This window comes from Hyla sarda, chromosome 3 (genome assembly GCF_029499605.1).
Source record: "Hyla sarda isolate aHylSar1 chromosome 3, aHylSar1.hap1, whole genome shotgun sequence".
Taxonomy (NCBI): Eukaryota; Metazoa; Chordata; class Amphibia; order Anura; family Hylidae; genus Hyla; species Hyla sarda.
In genome coordinates, this window is record NC_079191.1 from 177,141,539 (window position 1) to 177,166,477 (window position 24,939).

At 42.4% G+C, this 24,939-nt stretch overlaps 1 protein-coding gene across 1 annotated transcript in view; it reads right to left on the minus strand.

Moving 5' to 3' along the window:
• The window catches only part of PSMD1 (proteasome 26S subunit, non-ATPase 1), an 85,325-nt gene that overhangs the window by 40,877 nt on the left and 19,509 nt on the right, over positions 1–24,939 (minus strand). Inside the window, exons 9-16 of the mRNA XM_056565555.1 lie at positions 24,793–24,921; positions 19,288–19,376; positions 19,069–19,147; positions 18,382–18,555; positions 16,970–17,081; positions 16,656–16,852; positions 14,345–14,440; positions 10,003–10,067 (exon numbers count right to left, since the gene is read on the minus strand). Coding sequence (XP_056421530.1) covers positions 10,003–10,067; positions 14,345–14,440; positions 16,656–16,852; positions 16,970–17,081; positions 18,382–18,555; positions 19,069–19,147; positions 19,288–19,376; positions 24,793–24,921 — 941 coding nt within the window. The remainder of the gene's footprint in view (positions 1–10,002; positions 10,068–14,344; positions 14,441–16,655; positions 16,853–16,969; positions 17,082–18,381; positions 18,556–19,068; positions 19,148–19,287; positions 19,377–24,792; positions 24,922–24,939) is intronic.

A 24,939-nucleotide genomic window follows, 5' to 3' on the forward strand; every position in this document is an offset into this window, starting at 1 on the left:
ATAATAAAAAAAAAAAAAACAGTGTACATAAAAATAAACACGTGGTATCGCCGCGTGCGGAAATGTCCGAATTAAAAATATATACAGCTAATTAAACCGCACGGTCAATGGCGTACGCGCAAAAAATTCCAAAATAGCGTATTTTTGGTCACTTTTTATATCCTGAAAAGATGAATAAAAAGCGATCAAAAAGTCAGATCAATGCAAAAATGGTACTGACAAAAACTTCAGATCACGGCGCAAAAAATTAACCCTCATAGCGCCCTGAACACGGAAAAATAAAAAAGTTATAGGGGTCAGAAGATGACAATTTTAAACGTATTAATTTTCCTGCATGTAGTTATGATTTTTTTCTGAAGTAATACAAAATCAAACCTATACAAGTAGGGTATCATTTTAACCGTAGGGACCTAGAGAATAAGGATAAGGTGTCATTTTTACCGAAAAATGTACTACATAGAAACGGAAGCCTCCAAAAGTTACAAAATGGCTGTATTTTTTCAATTTTGTCGCACAATGATTTTTTTCCCCGTTTCGCCGTAGATTTTTGGGTAAAATGACTGATATCATTACAAAGTAGAATTGGTGGCGCAAAAAATAAGCCATAATACAGATTTTTAGGTGCAAAATTTAAAGAGTTATGATTTTTTAAAGGTAAGGGGGAAAAAACAAGTTAAATAGAACAGGACCCAAGACTGACCCCGGTGGTACCCCACTAGTAACAGTCACCCAATCAGAATAAGTACCATTTAAGGAGTACTACCGTGGAAATGTTTTTTTTTTTTTTTTTTTTTTTTAATCAACTGGTGCCAGAAAGTTAAACAGATTTGTAAACCACTTCTATTAAAAAATCTTAATCCTTCCAGTACTTTTTAGGGGCTGTATACTAAAAAGAAATTCAAAAAAGAAATGTATTTCCTTAGATGTCCTGACAACAGTGCTCTCTGCTGACCTCTGCTGTCTATTTTAGGAACTGGAGAAAATTCCCATAGCAAACATATGCTTCTCTGGACAGTTCCTAAAATGGACAGCAGAGGTCAGCAGAGAGCACTGTGGTCAGGACATCACAGGAAATGCATTTCTTTTTGGATTTCTCTTTAGTATACAGCCCCTAAAAAGTACTGGAAGGATTAAGATTTATTTTTTAACTTTCTGGCACTATGTGGAACCGAATGAAATGCTTTGGCAAAATCCAGATATACGACATCCAGCGATTCCCCCTGGTCCAGTCTGGAGCTCACCTCCTCATAAAAGATGATCAGGTTAGTTTGACAGGACCGATCCCTCATAAAGCCATGCTGATATAGAGTCATACATTTATTTTTATCAAGATACTCCAAAATAGCATCTTTTAGAAAACCCTCAAACAATTTACATACAACGGAGATTAAACTAACAGGTCTATAATTCCCGGGGTCAACTTTTCACGCCAATTTAAATATTGGCACCACATTTGCCATGTACCAGTCTGTGTTACTTGATAGTCCCTGAATATAAAAAATAGGGGTCTGTCTATTACATTACTTGATTCCTTTAGAACACGGGGGTGAATGCCATCTGGAACAGGTGATTTGTCTATTTAGATTTTTTTTGTAGGCGGCACTGTACTTCTTCCTGGGTTAGACAGGTGACCTGTACTGGGGAGTTTACCTTATCTCACTGTATTTCACCTGGCATTTCATTTTGCTCGGTGAACACAGTGGAGAAGAATTTGTTTAATATATTTGCTTATTCCTGATCCCCGTTTATAATTTTTTATAATTCTCACATTATTTAAAGGGCCTACACTTTCATTTTTGACCTTTTTGCTATTTACATTGTTAAAGAACATTTTGGGGTTAGTTTTACTCTCTTTGGCAATATGTCTTTCTGTCTCTATTTTTGCAGCTTTTATCTGTTTTTTTTTTTTTTTTTACAGATTTTTAATTTTTCTCTATAGCTTTTTAATGCTTCATTGCCGTGCTGTTTTAGTAGTTTAACCCCTTAAGGACACATGACGTATGTGTCTGCTTGTGGCCTAAGTCCCTGAAATCATTTTTAAAGGACACGCCACCTACTTCTTACTTTGTCATTTGTGCCAATATGTACCATGACTGCTGGGCCCTCTCCAGCCCCACCCAGCAACCTGTCAACCCGATCCAAGATGTGCCGAACTCGAGCGCCAGGAAGACAACACACTGTTCGGCAATCCCAGTCTTTGTGAAAGGTCGCCCTGTCTATACTCCTAATAATTGAGTCCCCCACTACCAGTACCTATCTGTCCTGCCCTGAAATCCTCCCTCCTTACTGGAGCAGACACCCCCCCTGGCGGTCATAGGCTGAGTCCTGCTGCAGTACTGCTAGCTCTGAAATGGCATCCCAATAATCTGCCAACCGGGCAAACTTGTTGGGGTGTGCCACATCAGGACTAGCCTCCCTGACACTTTTCCCTCTACCCAGTTTTCTAACTGTAACCCAGCTAGCTGCCTGATTGTCCTGCACCTCCGTCCCACTATCCTCCTCCACCTTTACCCCAGAGAGTACTTGCTCAGTGAGCAGGAGACTCCTCTCCAAGTTGTCAATGCTTCTCAGTGTTGACAGTTGCTCTTCTAGATCCAGGATCTAGGCTTCCAAATGAACAACTTGCACACATCTCGCACAACAATATGCACCCTCAAACTTCTGTTCAAGGATTGCATACATTGTGCAAGATGCACACTGGACTGCCTTTTCCAACGGAAGGTAAAATGCTTTGCCAGCGTCTACCTACCCACTCTGCACTGATGTCTAATACCTATTTTTCCCCTATGGATTTTTTTCTTAAAAAAAAAAAAAAAAAATTATATTATATTATATATATATATATATATATATATATATATATATACACACACACACACACACACACACACACACACACACACACACACAGAAACACTGGCAGTTATTTACCAAAGTGATGTTTTATTCTTAGATTTTGCACCCGAATTGTGTCGCATGCTTTGTGTGCCAGTATTTGTAAACCAAAAAATTCAAGAAAATGAAGTATTTCTCACAGAAAAGGATTGCAGTAACACATGTTTTGCTATACACATGTTTATTCCATTTGTGTGTATTGGAACTAAACCAAAAAAGGGAGGAAAAAAAAGCAAATTGGACAGGCCCTTATTTACTAAGAGTGGAGTGTAGGTTTCTTTGCAGGTTTTAATTCCCTACAATTAATTTTCCAGGATATTTACTAAGGTTCCCTAAATTTTCCACTTTCCCTACACTTTGCTTTTTTTTTTTAAACACATGTTTAACATCCATCACATTTTATGTAGAAACCTTAGTAAATATGTTGGGTTTTTGTGAAAATGTCGAGAACACGCCCCTTTTCAGAGGCCACACCCCTTTTTCGGGTTTTCTTCGCAAAATGGAGAGTTAGTCTGGGTTTTTTCAATTCTTGCACAAAATCTGGCGCAGACAGAATTTCTGGCGCACAACCCGACAAAACATGTTGGGTTTGCAATAGTAAATGAGAGCCAATGTCACACCTAACTTCAAAAATGGGCTGGTCAAAATTATTGGCACCCTTTCAAAATTGTGGAAAAATAAGATTGTTTCAAGCATGTGATGCTCCTTTAAACTCACCTGGGGCAAGTAACAGGTGTGGGCAATATACAAATCACACCTGAAAGCAGATAAAAAGGAGAGAATTTCACTTGGTCTTTGCATTGTGTGTCTGTGTGTGCCACACTAAGCATGGACAACAGAAAGAGGAGAAGAGAACTGTCTGAGGACTTGAGAACCAAAATTGTGGAAAAAATATCAACAATCTCCAGAGATTTTGATTTGCCTTTGTCCACAGTGCGTAACATTATCAAGAAATTTGAAACCCATGGCACTGTAGCTAATCTACCTGGGCATGGACAGAAGAGAAAAATGTATGAAAGGTGTCAACGCAGGATAGGATAGTTTGGATGGTGGATAAGCAGCCCCAAACAAGTTCCAAAGATATTCAAGCTGTCCTGCAGGCTCAGGGAGCATCAGTGGCAGCGCAAACTATCCGCCGACATTTAAATGAAACAAAACACTACGGAAGGAGACCCAGGAGGATCCCACTGCTGACACAGAGACATAAAAAAGCAAGACTACATTTTGCGAAAATGAACTTGAGTAAGCCAAAATCCTTCTGGGAAAACGTCTTGTGGGGACCAAGATAGAGCTTTTTGGTAAAGCACATCATTCTACTGTTTACCGGAAACAGAATACAGTGAAATATGGTGGAGGTTCAATAATTTTTTTTTTTTTATTAATTTCTTGCTGCCTCTGGCACTGGGTGCCTTGAATGTGTGCAAGGCATCATGAAATCTGAGGATTACCAACGGATTTTGGGTCGCACTGTACAGCCCAGTGTCAGAAAGCTGGGTTTGCATCTGAGATCCTGGGTCTTCCTGCAGGACAATGATCCAAAAACATAAGTCAAAAAGCACCCAAAAATGGGTGGCAACAAAGTGCTGGAGAGTTCCGAAGTGGTCAGCAATGAGTCCAGATCTAAATCCCATTGAACACCTGTGGAGAGATCTTTGCTTTGCTTTTGAGAAAAGGCGCCCTTCCATGAAGAGAGACCTGGAGCAGTTTGCAAAGGAAGAGTGGTCCAACATTCCGGCTGAGAGGTGTAAGAAGCTTATTGATGGTTATAGGAAGCGACTGATTTCAGTAATTTTTTCCTAAGTGTGTGCAACCAAATATTAAGTTAAGGGTGTCAATTTTGTCCAGACCATTTTTGGAGTTTGGTGTGACATTATGTCCAATTTGCTTTTTTTCCCGATGCTTATTGCAAAGTGATGTCTTTATTTCACTCTACCGTGAGCTACGTTTCAAAAGCCTTTCGCTGTCTTTTTCAAGCCTTTTTCAAGCCTGATAAAGACAGCGAGAGGCTGTTGAAACGTAGCTCATGGTGGAGTGAAATAGAAGACATCACTTTGTACTAAGTAACGGGCGTGCCACTTTCTTTTTGGACATATTCAGCCGGACCTCTGACCAAGGTTTACAGCAGGAGGTACCCCTACACCTGTGCTCCAGGAGAGGGGGGGGGGGGGGTGTTAGTTTTTTTCCCCCTGAACTTAAATACAACACTCCAGGTACATATAAATTTTTGAAAAAGCCACTGAAAAATGAAAGAAGTGATCTGATTGGAACTTTTCCTCTGGACAGGTTTTGATAAATCTCCACCACTGTGTATGCCTAGTGTTGGGTGGTATATGCCATAGGAATTCTATTGCTTGCGATCAACAAGTCCCTGTGTCATAACTGCTTGCGATCAACAAGTCCCTGTGTCATAACCTGCCACCTCAGGCCCTGTACTATGTATTAGCATTGCCCAGTTCCTTTGAAGTGGTGTTTCAGTGTTTTTAGAATTACAAGTAAGCACACACAAAACCAACTGTCTAAAGGTAATGGTAAGACCAGGAATCTCCACCTTAAGGCTCAATATAGGTCTCACTAGGTAGACTTTTGATGCCATAATAACATTTTGCACAATAATATAAGGCTTGGGTTAAGTGCTTTATGTAAAATATGCTATGATGCTTAACTCACCATTGCATTTTCCACCTATTCCACACCTAAAGAAATTGATTTTCCATACGGTGAACAATGTACTGCTATTAGTCATCTTTATATAAACTAGATATATTCTTACAGACACATACACCATCAGCACACAGTATGCACGTTGACCTTGCATCTCTAGTAGAAAGAGGATATAATGGGCGAAAATGAACACCAATGTGAAAATAAGCAGTGAAGGGGTTACCTACGGCCTAAATGCACCATTAACTAAGCTGCCTCTACAGGATTCCAAGCCAAGCCCAGCCTGTATCTCATCCCGAGAGAGCTGTCACCGGCTGTATAAACACTAGCTTCCCGTCAGAGTTCAGTCAATACAGGGCTTGTTCCAGGCGGTGCAGGCTCACCCACAATTCTCAACAAAGTAGCTGCTTGCGCCTTAAACCCATACAACACAAACTAACTGCATACACCTTAGATTAGGGACTAGTGCAGGTTACATTAATGTAACCACTATAAGGTTAATAAACTGAACATTACTCACAAGGCTACAGTATATGTTAGAATGCAATGGCCATTGTAAACAAGGTCAATAATTAAACGTGTAAGACTTCTGAGGAAATTGTGCATTCTCCTTAACCCTTCACATGTAATTGTTATAGTCCAGTCTTTTAATAATGAATAACATTAGTAAAGTTAGAAACAATCTCTATAAATAAAAGGGGAAAACGAGGACAAGCAGGGCTCTGTGCACCGAGGACAAGCAGGGTTCTGTGCACCGAGGACAAGCAGGGCTCTGTGCACCGAGGACAAGCAGGGCTCTGTGCACCGAGGACAAGCAGGGCCCTGTGCACCGAGGACAAGCAGGGCCCTGTGCACCGAGGACAAGCAGGGCCCTGTGCACCGAGGACAAGCAGGGCCCTGTGCACCGAGGACAAGCAGGGCCCTGTGCACCGAGGACAAGCAGGGCCCTGTGCACCGAGGACAAGCAGGGCCCTGTGCACCGAGGACAAGCAGGGCCCTGTGCACCGAGGACAAGCAGGGCCCTGTGCACCGAGGACAAGCAGGGCCCTGTGCACCGAGGACAAGCAGGGTTCTGTGCACCGAGGACAAGCAGGGCTCTGTGCACCGAGGACAAGCAGGGCTCTGTGCACCGAGGACAAGCAGGGCTCTGTGCACCGAGGACAAGCAGGGCCCTGTGCACCGAGGACAAGCAGGGCCCTGTGCACCGAGGACAAGCAGGGCCCTGTGCACCGAGGACAAGCAGGGCCCTGTGCACCGAGGACAAGCAGGGCCCTGTGCACCGAGGACAAGCAGGGCCCTGTGCACCGAGGACAAGCAGGGCCCTGTGCACCGAGGACAAGCAGGGCCCTGTGCACCGAGGACAAGCAGGGCCCTGTGCACCGAGGACAAGCAGGGCCCTGTGCACCGAGGACAAGCAGGGCCCTGTGCACCGAGGACAAGCAGGGCTCTGTGCACCGAGGACAAGCAGGGCTCTGTGCACCGAGGACAAGCAGGGCTCTGTGCACCGAGGACAAGCAGGGCTCTGTGCACCGAGGACAAGCAGGGCTCTGTACACCGAGGACAAGCAGGGCTCTGTACACCGAGGACAAGCAGGGCTCTGTACACCGAGGACAAGCAGGGCTCTGTACACCGAGGACAAGCAGGGCTCTGTGCACTGAGGACAAGCAGGGCCTTGTGCACTGAGGCTCTGTGGCATGCTCCCGGCTCACACAGCAGGGCGACTGACAAGCCAGGAGACTACACAGAGCCCTGCTTGTCCTGCCCTTGTCCTGTATTTGGACTCTTTATATTGACACACAGGCAATATCAATAGCCGCAGGGACAGAATTTCTTCACCCAAAAATATACAAACTTTTTAATCAATGTATATTACAAATATACATAATGGTATCTATAATCTATATTATATCAAAAGTTTTTGTTAACAACAGGTACACTTTAATGACTGGCCCAATTTTAATTTTTCCTTTCTCATTTCTTCTTGGCTTTTAAGAGCCAAAACTCTTATTTTTCCATCCACAGAGCCACATAAAGGGCTTGTTTTTTTGCAGGACCAATTCTTTGTAATGACAAAAACTAAAGAAAAGAACCTAAAACATAATTTAGCAAATTTTCTGTATTTCTGTATTTACACATTGCAAAACTGACATGTTATTTTTAATCTATGGGTCAGCAGGATTACAGTGATACCCAATGTATTGAGCTTTAGTTTTAATTTACTACTGTTCAAATCTAAAAAATGTTTAAATTAAATATGCTCAAAAATTGCCCAATTCTGACTTCTATAACTTTCATTTTCTTACCTACAGGGCTGTACGAGGGTTACATTTCTGACCCATTATCTGTGGTCCTCATCAGTACCCTTTTGGAGTAGTTGGGATATGACCATGGGATATGATTACACCTATTGACTACGCATCTAAAGTGTACCTGTCATTTACAATAACTTTTTGTGTCTGTGCGGGGACAAGCAGGGCTCTGTGCAGACTCCTGACTTGTCAATCAGCCCGCTGTGTGAGCCAGGGGCATGTCACAGAGTCTCAATGCACTGAGCCCTGCTTGTCCACCCACACTTCCTGTATTTGGTCTCTGCACAGAGAGACGTCAGGATTTTTTCACTCAAAAATATACACATTTTTACCAATTAATATTGCAAATATACATATAATATTATCTACATTATTTAAAAAGGTTTTTGCTAATGACAGGTACACTTTAGGGGCTAAATGATCAAAATCAGCATGATTGCTGATGATCATTGAGTGCCAGCTGCTGATAGCAGCCAGAATCCGTCGCCTATGAAGCAAGCTCAGCTCCCGAGTTTACTTAATATATATTTTTGTTGCTAGAATGCAGCAGCCGTACATGTACAGCAATCTACATTAGGTGTTTAAGTGAATCTGTCAGCTCTATTTTCTGCTAAGAGTTGCAGACACTGTTAGATAGCTGTAAGGGCCAGTTCACACTCAAATTTTTCAACAAAAAAAAAAAACTAACTGTAGAGCTCAGAGAAGGAATTCTGTGGAGGAACAGATTTGAAGTAGGGTACAACATCTGCTGCACTGAAAGTTCCCAAGAGTACAGTGGCCTCCATAATTCTTAAATGGGAGACATTTAGAACAACCAGGACTCTCTCTAGAGCGTTCCACCTCACCAAGCTAAGTATTTAGCTGGAAAGGTCCTTGATAAGAAATATGACCAAGAAAGTAATGGTCACTGAGCGCCAAAGAATTTGGGTCCAGATGGGGGAAACTTGGCAGTTTTTATGGCAGAGTAGCCAGGAAAAAATCCTCTCCAATGTAAAAGACACAGGAAAAAACACTTCGAGCTCCTAAAAGGACTCTCACACTAAGAAAGATCCGATCTGGTTCCTCAGTTCTAGATGTCATGTCTGGAGAAAACCAGACATAGCTCACCATCTGCCCAATACCATCCATACAGTGAAGCATAGTATCAGCATCATGCTGTAGGGGTATTTTTCAGCAGCTGTAACAGGGAAACGGGTCAGGGCTGACTGCACAACAGCCTAACATTCTGTTTTCACATTATGGGGTATTAAGTGTAGAATATTGTGCAAAAAATGTGAAAATATGTAAAGGGTTTAAAAATCTTTATTTTTATGAGGTTTTCTGCATTTAGGGTTTTTATTGGGTCTGCCTTTTAGCCACAATTTTATGTACAAAAGGACATGGCATGGTAAAAAATTATATATGCACAACAAATAACCCAAAAAGTTAAAGATACCCTAATTTCCCAAAAACAATATTTCTAAAATTTAAGGCTAAGTTCACATTGCCTTTAGGCTCCGCTATATGGGGCTCTGTCCGCAGTTCTGACGAGGGGGGGGGGGGGGGGGAATGAATGGACTCAGAACAGGATAAAGCACAAAGACAATTTTTTACAAAAGTGTTACGTTTACTGAAATACTTCATGAAGGGACTGATGAATGTGAAAAGTTTGGTGTCATCTTGCCTACCAGCCTGGTGTCTTTCAGAAAAGTAAAAAAAAAATATGCTAATGGAGGTATAATGTTTTTTACAATTCATGTTATGTTTGTCAAAAGGGGGAGGGTCCTCCTGCAGGTGAAAGGGCAAAAAATCTATGTTCTAATGGGATACAGATGTCTTTATATATTTCTTACACCCAATTGCGATATGAGAAAAAATATAAAATCAAAAGAAATTAAGGAAGGAATTGCAGCATTTTCATGTTTTCTTTGTGCAAGTGATTTATTATAAATAGACATAAGTAAAAATTTACAAACCTATACATTTTTACCATTTTACCGGCACCAACCCTTTTATAAACCAAGCTGGAAACAAAATAAAGCAAATGGCTGAACATTCACCGCTGTAAATTGTCATGACATTTATTAGAGTATTCAATAAAACGTGCACACTTTTCATACCATCATTATTAAGGTGAAGAGTTGGCACAGTCACTTACCTGAACAGGATGAAGCCTAGAGACTCCACAGCAGCCCTTCTTACATCATCGTTGACATCACTCACCTAGCAGCACAAAACAGAGAAGAGTTTATATAACACAGCCTTGTCATCAAAGTATATTGATATATGTAAATATGTACTTCTGTATGTATGTTCCAGCATAACTTCCAAATGGCTGGAATATCCTGCTGAATGTCTGGCAAACAGGTTCAGAAAATAAGCAGTGGAGGGGATGGGATAGGAGGTCGGAAGAGTCATTGTTGCTTTTTCTCTCCTACAAGGTTTAGGCAGGAAGACCAGGCAGTGCCAGGTACTCAGCTAATATACAAATTGAAAAGAATTGAATTTTTTTTTTAAAGTGGCACTTGTAAATCACACAGCACAGAGTAGCGTGGCTTGGCGCAGCATGTGAGCGGACGCGCAGTCCGGAGCTCTGCTGGTCATCCTGCTGCTATCCTGGGAATATGGCCTAAAATCTTTTCTTATTTGTCACCTACTTATTACTAAAGTTGTCCAGAGCATCGCTGCGTCAGGATGGCCGGGCGGGGGCGTAATATATGGACACAGAGGGTGCAGGAAGATGGAGAGGCCGAGATGCCGGGGGAGCCAGCGCCATCTTGTGTGGAGGTGGCGGGGGTTGCAGAGCACCTGCAGCGCTTCGCACGTGTAACAGATCAGCCGGAGTGGGCCCCGGCAGATGAATTGAGTGAGGAGACAGATGGGGCTGACTGGCTGGGGCTCCGGTCTCTTCTACAGATGCGCCTCCTCTACTGTGCTGAGCGGGCCTGAGCGCCCCCGAAACGGCAGGTCAGTCTGGGGCCCTCTGCTGCCCTCTTTTCTAAAGACCCTGCTGAGCCTAACCCTGATGTCTCATATGCTGGGGCAGTGAAAGCTGTGGCTGCACAATTTCCTACTACCATTAAAGGGTAGCTCCCACCATCACTTTTTTTCTTTTTTCTGTCCCTGCCTATTTTTTTTTTTTTACATATTAAAAATGCCTTTTGTCTGTCTGGCAGTGTGCTCACTACCAGACAGACTTCCCCAGCAGGCACCACGTCACTGATGCTTGCTGGTGCCGACACTACCGCCCGTAGTTCACCTATACAGGGTGCCTCCAGCTGTTTCCCCACTGCAACTCCCAGCTTGCCCTGACATCTATTGGCTGTCAGGGCATGCTGGGAGTTGTAGTGGGGAAACAACTGGAGGCACCCTGTGATGGATTTGTGATGGCTGCACATACCGCTCCCCGCCGCGCAACCCGCAACCCCCCCGGCCCAGGCACGCCGCTCAACCCACTCCCTGGCAGAAGAACAGCCACAGCAGCCCACAACTGCCCCCACCCCCTGGCGAAAGAAGTGACAGCAGCCCGCAACCCCCCGGCCCCACCGCTCCGCTCAACCCACTCCCCCTACCCACCCCCCTTAGTTCACCTATTCAGTGTCCCTCCAGCTGTTTCCCCACTACAACTCCCAGCTTGCCCTGACATCTATTGGCTGTCGGGGCATGCTGGGAGTTGTAGTGGGGAAGCTAAAGGCATACTGTATAGGTGGACACTCAAACCCCCCCCCGCCCCATATAATACTTTACCTTGTCCACTTCCTGCAAAGCGCTCGCTCCCACCTGTCTGATTGACAGGCGGGAGCAAGCACTGCAGTGACTGAATTTCGAATCGTTGCCAGTCTTCAATGAGTCGAAATTCTGTAGTGACGTCACTGCCGAATGCATTCGGCCACTAGGAGGGCGACCCCTAGTGGCCGAATTTAAAAGTGATTTTAAACTGGTTTAAAATCACTTTTTTTTTATTAAAGTATATTAGAGATATGTTTTAGTACTTGAGTACTACAACATATCAATTTTTTTATTTCATGCCTGGTGAGCATCCCTGAAAAGGCCGAGGGTCGTGGCCCTGGGGAACACTTTGAAAATTGGCTCCTTAATATGTTTGGGAAAGAGACTTTGACACCTCTCTTCGCGGTTGAGCGCGCCCATAGGGTGCTGGCTTGTCCTCTTCCTCCTGGAGCCCTGCCACGAGCTGTTCTCATCTGCATTCTACACTGTAAGGACAGAGATATCATCCTGCCCAAAGCCAGGCACATGGATTTGCTTACTATTAAAGGCAGCCGGGTTTCTATCTTTACAGACTTTTCAGCCAAAGTTCAAAAGAGGCGGGCCAAATATGTGGATATCAAGCGACGCCTGCGTGCACTAAATGTGGTGTACTCTATGATTTAACCTGCCTGTCTCAGGGTGGTCGCCTTGGGAACTACCTAGATGTTTGACACCTCTGTGGTGGCTGTGGAGTGGCTGGATGTTCATGAGGCACAAATACAACGTGCCCGTACCTGAGGTTCCTGTGCGAACTTTGCATTTAATTGTGTTCCTGTTAATCGGATTAGGACTACTTGTACCTTGACTCATATTTAGGCATTGTGGTCCTGATTGTGCTCCTATGCCCATGTTATTCTATTATTGCTCTTTGTTTTTTCATTTACTGCATATATTTATAGTCTTCTGTTCTGTAGGTTTCTATATATGATGCCAGATGTCCCATATATATTTTGTTTGTATTTTCTCTGACTTGAGCACGGCATGTTTGGGAAAAGGTTTTTCTGTCTACATGTTACCTGCTCACTCTACCTGGGCTGTTTGTTTGCCCCCTGTCTTGCAAGTTGCGACTGTTTGCTTTTTGTTGTCGGTCTGGGGTGTTTGTTTTGTTATTTTGTCCTTCCTTCTGGCCATTATGTAGTGCTCTATTTCCTATGTCTCTCTTCCCTCTGGACCACTGGCGGCTACTGTTTCCGCCCCACTATGTTTTCACTTATGCTTCCCTGCTTTCCTTATGGCTACCGATTTAGTGGCGTGGAATGTGAGGGGCCTTAATGGTCCCACTAAGTGTCTCGCTATGTTTCAGGCGCTTAAATCCTACCAACCTGTTGTGTTGTACCTCTCTGAGACGCACTTGAAATATTATACAAAACATGTGCTGAACAAGGTGTGGACAAAATTTAGGACCCTTTTGCACTTTCCTATGTTTGTCACATATGCTCCTCTGTAGCATAATCCTAGCCGGTCCGAATTGCGTATGCTACCTGATGTCTCCCTTTTGGTCACCCATTGTATGATGGGCCGATATTGAAGTCATTTGCTCAACTGCAGGAGGAGTTTTTGCTGCCTCAATCGTTTTGTTATCTACAATTGCGTCATGCCCTGGATGCGCAGTCTCGGGCTTATGACTTGACTGTTGGTTCACATGTCGCAGTTGATGAACTGTTCATTCAGAGGGTGGGATATCTTTGTTGTATAGTGGACTTATTGTCCTCTTATGATGAGGCCTAGCCATTGAATATTAAAGATAAATGGGGATCCCATGTCGGATGAGCAGTGGGCACAGATTGTATCCCTGACCCCGCGGCTTGCAGTGTCGGAAGCTCACCGGGTGTCTCAATTATTTTTGCTGCATTGGGTATATCGAACTGCCGTCTTTTTTGCAAAGGATTGGGGGGTGCAGCCCGATTCCTGCTGCCCCCAGTTGTTCTTTGCCTAGCGCTCACTTGCTTCATGTGATGTGAGACTGTATTCATCTTGCACACTTCTGGAACTAAGTGGGACAGCTGATTAGATGAGTGTATGGTTGTCCGTTTAGTCTGTCTGCTTTGACATGTGTGCTAGGATACCTGGAGGGATTAGATGAGGATGGTGGTTTATGTATTGGAATTAGCAGGATTTTATACCAAGCTCGTAAATTGATTGCCCAGCATTGGTTTCGGGTTTCGCCGCCTACTATTTCTGAACTGATAACAAAATGAAATCATATTATTAGACTGGAAATAGGGGTATATCTTAAGAGAAAAGCCATGCGCAAATTTGAGTCCATATGGGGTCCGTGGATAGATACCCCTGGGGGGGGATTTTGTCTGTGTTTTATTCCTTAATTGCTCTCACTTTGTCTGTGCCCCTAATTTATATTTGTCTTTGTTGTTCACTGAGTCCCTGTTTTTTTGTGTTGGGGTTTCGTGTGCCTCTTGTTGCTGCCCCCTCTCCCGTACTGATTAATGTAGTACTTTCATCTCATGTGATGCTCCTGCCTTATATTTGATTATGTTTGCTGACATGTTTCTGCCTATCGTTTGAGGGATGATCTATTAACACTGTATAGTTTCTGACATGATATTTATTTTTGTTGTTTAAATTGCTGTGAAGGATGCACACTGGGGTGTGGGGGGGGGATGGATGTTCTGTGTAAATGTTTTTCTTTGTTTTTGTATGATGTATGATTTATAAAAAAAAACTTTAATAAAAAATTTCTGATTTAAAAAAGAAAAGAGTAAAAGTACACTTACAGCAACATGGAGCAGACGACGAATAGCCTTGTTGTTTCCAGATCCGCAATATGCCATGGCAACAGTGTACATGCCAGAACGGCGTAGGATTGGGTCCTAAGGAGAACAGGACATTTAGTTACACAAGCTCATATTCAAGCTAAGGCTACACACAGATATCAAATGATAAAAACATTGCAACACAGGTTATGTCAGGCTGCAGCACATGAAGTCCTTCTTTTGCCGGTAATTTGTGGAGTGTTTTGTACAATAACTCTAGATCTTATATTTTTGTGCACAGCTAGTGCCTTACAGCCTATTCAACGCAATTCATTTCAGAACAAAATTGATGTCTCCTGCCACAAATTCAAACCTTAGAAGTACTAGGAAGCCAGACATGTCTGCTGTAGGGAGGTAAAACAGACACGGCTAATAAATTCTACAGGAATGAGGACAGGCCAGACACAGGCGATGTATGTTACAAGAAAACAACGCCAGAGAGAAGAGGGATTTTTTTTTTTTTTCATTCACAATGTGGATTAAAATGCTAGCGCTTCTAAGGCTAGGGGACTCTGAGGCATTTTGCAGGGCTACATAGTTATTTTATCAGGCTGTAGCTTTTGCCTGAAGGAACAAACCGTTATTTAGTTAAAAAGATAAGGCTGAAAAAAATTAAGACCCAGTTCATTCTATACTCCTACAGTGTTTCTGCAGATGAAGGCAAAGATCCCCTTAAAGGCACATGTCAACTGTACCGTAGTAGGGGAAAAATTCTGAGAAAGGAGGAAGCACCTACAAAACATCCCACCTGACATGTCTATGCATCATCTCTCTGCTTTTATGAGCATTCTCAGGTGCTCAGCAAAGACCATGCTTACTTTGATTGTTTATGCAGATTTGCAAATTGACTTGTGCACACATGAAATGGCAATCTATGGCTATTGCTACTTGTTTATAAAGTGTATTTAAGCATATCTACATATACTCTCATGAAGCTGTAAAACTTGTACCTGCGTAGGTTAAATTAAGTCTGCTTAGCACAGGGTGGGGGACCTTATAATGGGTTGCACATAGTGCTGAGCTTCTGTGTACTTTTGGATTGCAGCTGTCACTTGTGGCTTAAAGGGAATGTGTCACTTTTTTTTTTTAAATAAATAAAATTATTCTCTCAAGAAAAAGCATTTCATTTATGTCTTTAGTTTTAGGACAATGTCGTTTTAATGTTATTTATTAAAGTGTGTACTGGGGGCTGCCATTACTGTAGCCTCTTTATGGTATGTCACTTCACAACACCTCTACAACTGATTTATGACAGGCACAGGGCATAAGAAACTAAAGACTGCGAGTGTCTCAAAGAAAAGAATGGACTGCTTACTGCAAATGTGCATGTGCATAGCACAGGCTAGGCAAAATGAAAGGGAAGCCAGCACCATTTTCTTGATGTCACTGAGGAGCATCTAGTCTGTTCTTTACCACTCTTCAGACACCAACAAAATGGTGACAGTGGAATTGAAAAATCTACAAAACCCCCTCCCTCCTCTCCTTTTGCACATAGAGAGAGGAGGAAGGTAGACGGGCGAGGTCTAATTTGCAGCAGCCAGACAAGTTGCTTGCTTTCACCAGATAACTCATGTTATCTCCCTCTGCTGGTCAACAGTGGGAGATATGACAAGTTATTATTAAATGTCACCGTGCGAAACGGAGCTTGGTCGCCATCCTGTGTCCCCCCACTACCCTCTTCCCTTGTAACATATTTGTGAGTATGAAATAAAAGAAGATTTATTCAGCTGGTTGCGGTGAGTTGCCGATTATTTTCCTGCTTCTTTGAAACGTTTTCATGTACTATTGTCAATCAGAGCACCACCTCCAGCATTCCTAGTCCAAGTCTGCCATTTCATCATTGTTCTACACTCAAATAGGGAAGCAGTGCCGTGCTGGCTATCTACAAACTGTGTTTTCATATTTTGTGACAAGTAAATTTTGTAAAAATATTTCCAAAAATATTAAAAAATTTTGAAAAATGATTTAACCTCTAAAAAAAAAAAAAAAAAAAAGATCATATTTGGTGACACATTCCCTTTAAAAGAATTAGTCCTATAAAAATTCCCTATGTTGTCTAGGCAATTCCTGGAAAAAAAAATGCAATAAAAAAAATAAATAAATAAATAAATAAATATATATATATATATATATATATATATATATATATATATATATATATAAATCTACTCTAGGTGGACACCATGTAAACTATATATCCAGCACATGTAGATAAACAAACAAATCCAAGAAAACCTCATCTTAATAATAGCATTTGTTTTAAATCGCTTACCTTGTCTCTGCAAAGGCTCTCAATTAGTGCATCTGCCTCCTCCATACGCCCATACATAACCAGGGCAATGCCAACTGCTAAGCCCCGCAAAATCTTCTCATGCTGCGTCTCTTGTGCATAACCAACCATGTCTTCTATCGCTTGGGCATTTTTAGATCCGAGCATCACCAAGCCAAGTGCCAGGCCTGCAGCTTCCCCTACACAACAAATTAGATAACATGAACAAAAAAATTAATAGTAGAAGATGCATTAATGGAAAAAGTGCCAAGACAAAAAAGCATAAAGATAAATAAAAGAACAATAACTGCTCCAACCTGTCACAGCATCATCCTGGTAGAGATTTGTTTTCAGGAGGTCATAAACATCTTGACGTGCTGTTCCCATTGCAGCCAAGCCTAAACCTAAGCACCCACCATGCCGTACAATCTGTTATAAATAATAAAAAACATTAGAGAAAGGAAAAAGTTTGAGGTAACAAAACACTAAATAAGTTTTTATACTGCATACCGTACTTTTTATCCAGCTCAGACCTACTATGTCAGAGGACCAAGTCTTTCCTTTATATTTAGTGGCAGTACATATATTGGAAGAGGTTATAAGAATTACACAGATCTATCAGTACCCTTATCTATGGAGACCATGGGCAAGAACTTTTTACCAGCTACAGACGGGTGTACTCCGGTGGAAATTATTTATTTATTTATTTTTTAAATCAACTGGTGCCAGAAAGTTAAACAGATTTGTAAATTACTTCAATTAAAAAAATCTTAATCCTTCCAGTACTTATTTGCTGCTGAATACTACAGAGGAAATGATTTTCTTTTTGGAACACAGAGCTCTCTGTTGAATCACAAGCACAGTGCTCTCTGCTGACATCTCTGTACATTTTAAAAACTGTCCAGAGTAGGAGAAAATTCCCATAGCAAACATATGCTGCTCTGGACAGTTCCTAAAATGGACAGAGTTGTCTGCAGAGAGCACTGTGCTTGTGATGTTAGCAGAGAGCACTGAGTTCCAAAAAGAAAAGAATTTCCTCTGTTGTATTCAGCAGCTAATAAGTACTGGAAGGATTAAGATTTTTTATATAGAAGTAATTTACAAATCTGTTTAACTTTCTGGCACCAGTTGATTTAAAAAAATAAAATAAAAATTGTTGGCTATTACTCACGATCGCAGCAGCTCTCAGGACTGAGACCCGGAGTGATCTAAACTTTTGACATGTCTGAGCGACATGTCATAAGTTTTTACAGGTGACACTAATGGCAGCTAAAAGGATATGTGTATGTCAATCCATTTGTATTTCCCATTCCTTTGGCTCTTTTAAGGCTCTTTTAAAGGTGGGATACCTATAGGTTACACAACTCAGACAGTTGTTTTCTTTCTGGAGGAGAAAACAATGGTACGTAAACGCAGATACACTGATCCGGCATTTGCAGACAGCAACACATTATTCTTGCAGAGGAAGTGTAGTATTACGTGGTTTCCATTGATGGGAATGACTGCTCTGTGTAACGGGGGGGGGGGGATACCACCTACGTTGACATTCACATGCCCTACTAAGGCATATGGAAGAGTAGTTATGAAGGAACAGCCCATTTAACAATAACAGTAACACTTTGGCAGATGGCCTTTGTTTTCAATTCCTTCCAAGCACATTTACCACACAGCTTTAATAACCAACCAAACAGTTCCTGGCAGGCCCATTAATCGCACACACAAATCTTACATCATTGCTGGCATTCTTCAGCTGGTTCAGCAGGTAGTCTATGATATCACCACCATGGTTCGCATGAATAAGACCCAGAGCATACAGGCCTCCTCCTTCCTGGTATGCAGAGCCAGGGGAAGTGTCCTTAGGCAAATAAGTAGCCATAAGCTGCAAAGCCTCCTTCTCATGGCCCTGTAGGAGGAATAGCGAACAAGTAAAATAACCATAAAGAGTTTTATATTAAAGGGGTACTCTGCTGGAAAACATTTAGTTTAAATTAACTGCTGCCAGAAAGTTAAAAAGATTTGTAAATTATTTCTATTTTAAAATCTTAATCCTTCCAGTACTTATCAGCTGCTGAATACTACAGAGTAAGTTCTTTTCTTTTTTAATTTCCTTTCTGCCTGACCACAAGTGCTAATCCCCATAGCAAACCTTTCTTGCTCTGGAAGTTCCTGACATAGACAAAGGTGTCAGCAGAGAGCACTTGTGGTCAGACGGAAAGGAAATTCAAAAAGAAAAGAACTCTATTATACAGCAGCTGATAAGTACTAAAAGTATTAAGATGTTTTAATAGAGGTAATTTACAAATCTGTTTAACTTTCTAGCACGAGTTGATTTAAAAGAAAATGTTTTCCAGTGGAGTACCCCTTTAACAACACAAAACATGTCATGTAAATATAGGCAGAACACTTAATGCCTTACCTTGTGAATGACTCCTAAACTCGCTGTTGCAGTGAACTTTGCCCAATTTGTAGCTCTTGCCAGCCACTCTAAGTTGTCCCTGTCAAAGAAAGAAAAGCTCATTTACCACCTGCTATCCTAGCAAAACGCATGGAGCTAAGTGGGGACACCTTGCTTGTGCATGTATTTACCATCAGTGACAATAGTAAGATAACTACGCACATAAAATAGGGCACTTACCTGAGGAACTGATCACTGGTAGTGCCACAGTGCATAAAAGAATTTGCTATTACAGTAGCTGTATGACACACAGAATTCCTCACTGCATCCTAAAATAGGAAGCGCATTGTTCAGTACACAGAATGTAAAACAATGTATGTATATACAGAAAGCAAGTGTTTTAAATAAACATATCTAACAGGCTACTGCACCAATTTTTTCATGGACACTTGTCCCATTATTTTACTGTATTGTGCAGAATCTAACGTATTATGCATATGAAACCATTACTGATCTGTACATGCAATTTTCACTGTAGTCATCACATATGGGAACAGAGAGGTACTGTGATATGAACAGTATATTAGGACTCTTATAAGCCTTAAAGCGTACCTGTCAGATCACACAAAAAAAAATTAAAATAAATAAATAAACAATCCTAATCATGTACATAACATTTTTATGCCTCTATCACCTTTATTTATTATAAAAATCTCTCTTTTCATTAGATCACAGGGTTAGAAATCCTCTCGGGATAGGGGCATGTCCCTCCTTTGTGGTGGTGGGAGGTGATTGGTGTGTCTGCTCATGCAGCCTTGTCCATGACTAAAGCCTGATGCTGCTGCAGGACTGGTTAGTGTCCCAGTAGGTATGGGGACTTCTAGTGGTGGGATTTTTAGGAACAGTTTTCTTTATTAAATAAATTTATTTTATTTTATTTTTTTTTAACAACAATATTACAAAAGGTCTTTAACCCCTTCAGGACCAAGCCCATTTTGGCCTTAAGGACCAGAGCGTTTTTTGCACATCTGACCACTGTCACTTTAAACATTAATAACTCTGGAATGCTTTTAGTTATCATTCTGATTCCGAGATTGTTTTTTCGTGACATATTCTACTTTAACGTAGTGGTAACATTTTTTGGTAACTTGCATCCTTTCCTTGTGAAAAATCCTAAAATTTGATGAAAAATTTGAAAATTTTGCATTTTTCTAACTTTGAAGCTCTCTGCTTGTAAGGAAAATGTATATTACAAATAAAAAAATTTTTTATTCACATATACAATATGTCTACTTTATGTTTGCATCATAAAAGTGACGAGTTTTTACTTTTGGAAGACACCAGAGGGCTTCAAAGTTCAGCAGCAATTTTCCAATTTTTCACAAAATTTTCAAACTCACTATTTTTCAGGGACCAGTTCAGGTTTGAAGTGGATTTGAAGGGTCTTCTTATTAGAAATACCCCACAAAAGACCCCATTATAAAAACTGCACCCCCGAAAGTATTCAAAATGACATTCAGTCATCATTTTAACCCTTTAGGTGTTTCACAGGAATAGAAGCAAAGTGAAGGAGAAAATTCACAATCTTCATTTTTTACACTCGCATGTTCTTGTAGACCCAATTTTTAAATTTTTACAAGGGGTAAAAGGAGAAAATGTATACTTATATTTGTAGCCTGATTTCTCTCGAGTAAGCACATACCTCATATGTCTATGTTAAGTGTTCGGCGGGCGCAGTAGAGGGCTCAGAAGCGAAGGAGCGACAAGGGGATTTTGGAGAGTACGTTTTTCTGAAATGGTTTTTGGGGGGCATGTTGCATTTAGGAAGCCCCTATGGTGCCAGAACAGCAAAAAACCCTCACATGGCATACCATTTTGGAAACTAGACCCCTTGAGGAACATAACAAGGAATAAAGTGAGCCTTAATACCCCACAGGTGTTTCACGACTTTTGCATATGTAAAAAAAAAATATTTTTTTTTCACTAAAATGTGTGTTTCCCCCCAAATTTCACATTTTTCCAAGGGTTAATAGCAGGAAATACCCCCCAATATTTGTAACCCCTTCTCTTCTGAGTATGGAGGTACCCCATAAGTTGACCTGAAGTGCACTATGGGCGAACTACAATGCTCAGAAGAGAAGGAGTCATATTTGGCTTTTTGAGAGCAAATTTTGCTCGGGGGGCATGTCGCATTTAGGAAGCCCCTATGGTGCCAGAACAGTAAAAAATACCCACATGGCATACCATTTTGGAAACTAGACCCCTTGAGGAATGTAATAAGGAATAAAGTGAGCCTTATTACCCCACAGGTGTTTCACGACTTTTGCATATGTAAAAAAAAAAAAAAAAAATTTCCACTAAAATGTGTGTTTCCCCCTTAATTTCACCTTTTTGCAAGGGTTAATAGCAGAAAATACCCCCCAAAATTTGTAACCCCATCTCTTCTGAGTATGGAGGTACCCCATAAGTTGACCTGAAGTGCACTATGGGCGAACTACAATGCTCAGAAGAGGAGTCATATTTGGCTTTTTGAGAGCAAATTTTGCTCGGGGAGCATGTCGCATTTAGGAAGCCCCTAAGGTGTCAGAACAGCAAAATAACCCCCACATGGCATACCATTTTGGAAACTAGACCCCTTGAGGAACGTAACAAGGGGTACAGTGAGCATTTGCCCCCCACTGGTGTCTGACAGATCTTTGGAACAGTGGGCTGTACAAGTTTTCATTTTCATGGACCACTGTTCCAAAGATCCGTCAGACACCTGTGGGGGGTAAATTCTCACTGCACCCCTCATTACATTCCGTGAGGGGTGTCGTTTCCGAAATGGGGTCACATGTGGGGTTTTGTTTTTTTTGCGTTTGTCAAAACCGCTGTAACAATCAGCCACCCCTGTGCAAATCACCTCAAATGTACATGGTGCGCTCTCCCTTCTGGGCCTTGTTGTGCGCCCCCAGAGCACTTTGCGCCCACATATGGGGTATCTCCGTAGTCGGGAGAAATTGCGTTACAAATTTTGGGGGGCTTTTTTCCCTTTTACCTCTTGTGAAAATGTAAAGTATAGGGCAACATCAGCATGTTAGTGTAAAAAATAAAAAAAATTTACACTAACATTCTGGTGTAGACCCCAACATTTCCTTTTCATGAAGGGTTAAAGAAGAAAAAGCCCCCCAAACCTTGTAACGCAATTTCTCCCGAGTACGGCGATACCCCATATGTGACCCTAAACTGTTGCCCTGAAATACGACAGGGCTCCAAAGTGAGAGCGCCATGTGCATTTGAGGCCTAAATTAGGGATTTGCATAGGGGTGGACATAGGGGTATTCTACGCCAGTGATTCCCAAACAGGGTGCCTCCAGCTGTTGCAAAACTCCCAGCATGCCTGGACAGTCAACGGCTGTCCGACAATACTGGGAGTTGTTGTTTTTCAACAGCTGGAGGCTCTGCTTTGGAAACAGTGGTGTACCGGACGTTCTTATTGGGGGAGGGGGGCTGTGTAGGGGTATGTGTATATGTAGTGTTTTTAACTTTTTATTTTATTTTGTGTTAGTGTAGTGTAGTGTAGTGTTTTTAGGGTACAGTCACATGGGCGGGGGGTTACAGCGAGTTTCCCAGCGCAAAATTTGCTGCATCTCAAGATGCGAGAAACCCACTGTAAAAGCCTCGCCCATGTGAATGTACCCTGTACATTCACAGGGGGGGGGGGGGGGTGCATCAGCTGTTGCAAAACCACAACTCCCAGCATGCATGGTCTGTTAGTGCATGCTGGGAGTCATAGTTTTGCAACAGCTGGAGGCACACAGGTTAGGAAACACTGAGTTAGAAACAGACAATGTTTCCCAACCAGTGTGTCTCCAGTTGTTGCAAAACTACAACTCCCAGCATGCCCAGACAGCTGAAGGGCATGCTGGGAGTTGTAGTTCAGCAACATCTGAAGGGCCAGATGTTGCTGAACTAAAACTCCCAGCATGCCTGGACAGTCAGTGCATACTGGGAGTTGTAGTTTTGCAACAGCTGGAAGAGCACAGATTGGAGACCATTATACAATGGTCTCCAAACTGGGGCCCTCCAGATGTTGCAAAACTACAACTCCCAGCATGCATGGTCTTTTAGTGCATGCTGGGAGTTATAGTTTTGCAACAGCTGGAGGCACACAGGTTAGGAAACACTGAGTTAGAAACAATGTTTCCCAACCAGTGTGTCTCCAGCTGTTGCAAAACTACAACTCCCAGCATGCCCGGACAGCTGAATGGCATGCTGGGAGTTGTAGTTCGGCAACATCTGAAGGGCCAGATGTTGCTGAACTAAAACTCCCAGCATGCCTGGACAGTCAGTGCATGCTGGGAGTTGTAGTTTTGCAACAGCTGGAAGAGCACAGATTGGAGACCATTATACAATGGTCTCCAAACTGGGGCCCTCCAGATGTTGCAAAACTACAACTCCCAGCATGCCCAGACAGCCAAAGGCTGTCTAGGCATGCTGGGAGTTGTAGTTTTCAGACTCCTAGAAGCAGCAGTGAAGATCTTCACTGCTGCCTCTGAGGACCACATACTTACCCGTCGCTGCTCGTCCACGTGGCCGGTCCCGCGCTGCTCCTCGGTCCCGCCGCTGGATCAGGTAAGTCCGCCGGTCCCCTCCTGTTCCCCCCCGTGTGCCGCAGGTCCCCGCGAGCCCCTGCAGCGCTTCGTCCCCCGTTCTGCCCGACTTCCAGGGGCGGGCAGTGCGGGGGATCTGAACTTTCACCCCAGATCACTGTGATTGGTCCACAGGGACCAATCACAGTGATCGCTGACCAGGACCATCAATTGATGGTCCTGGGGGTGAAGCAGAAGTTGTCCCCTGCTGGAAACAGCGGGACTTCTGCCAGTTAACCCGTGCGATGCTGCGCATCGCCGGGTTAACTGAATGTCATTTATAAACGCCGGGATGCGCGAACGCACTGCACAACCCGGCGTTTATATATGACATTCTGCGGGAAGGGGTTAATTTTCATCAGTAACAACATATAAAAATGTCTTGGATCTGACAGTGCCCATTTAATGAGGGAATCTGTCATCAGTGTCAACCGCACTTAAATGTCGGTACAGGTGACACTGAGGATAATGATACTAATATATATAATAATAATCCGTAGTCCCGTTTGCCCGGTATACTCATTTGGATGGCAGGCTTAATGCATGTGTGACATCCCTGCTGCAGTTTTCTCAAGCCTGCTTGCAGCCAGGCTTACTTGCTTTCATATAAAAATCTTAATCCTTCCAGTACTTATCATCTGCTGTATACGCCACAGGAAGTTGTGAAGTTCTTTTCAGTCTGACCACAGTGCTCTCTGCTGCCACCTCAGGAACTGTCCAGAGTAGAAGCCAATCCCCATAGCAAACCTCTCCTGCTCTGGACAGTTCCTGACATGGACAGAGGTGTCAGCAGAGAGCACTGTGGTCAGACAGAAAAGAACTATACAACTTTCTCTGGAGCATACAGCAGCTGATACCTACCGGAATGATTAAGATTTTTTTATAGAAGTAATTTACAAATCTGTTTAACTTTCTGGCACCAGTTGATTTAAAAAAATAATAATTTTAACTGAGTACCCCATTAAGTGTAAATGCGAATAATGCAAGCAAAGAAAGCTGTAGAGTTTTGTGACCCTGCATAGGCCACAAGATGTTGTCGGTAATGCTTTTTTAAACATTCCTATTATGCTGTGAAAATTATTGAAGCAGTGAAGTATTACAGCAAATAACAAACCTTAGTGTTCTTTAGGATCATTAAATCTGTATTGTTATTCCGGATCAAAAATTGTAAGTGTAGCTCTATGGCCATCTCCCCACTCAGAATCTTTATCATTTTTGAAATCTGGTCTTTTGGTTCTGGACTCTGAAGAAAAAAAGCAGT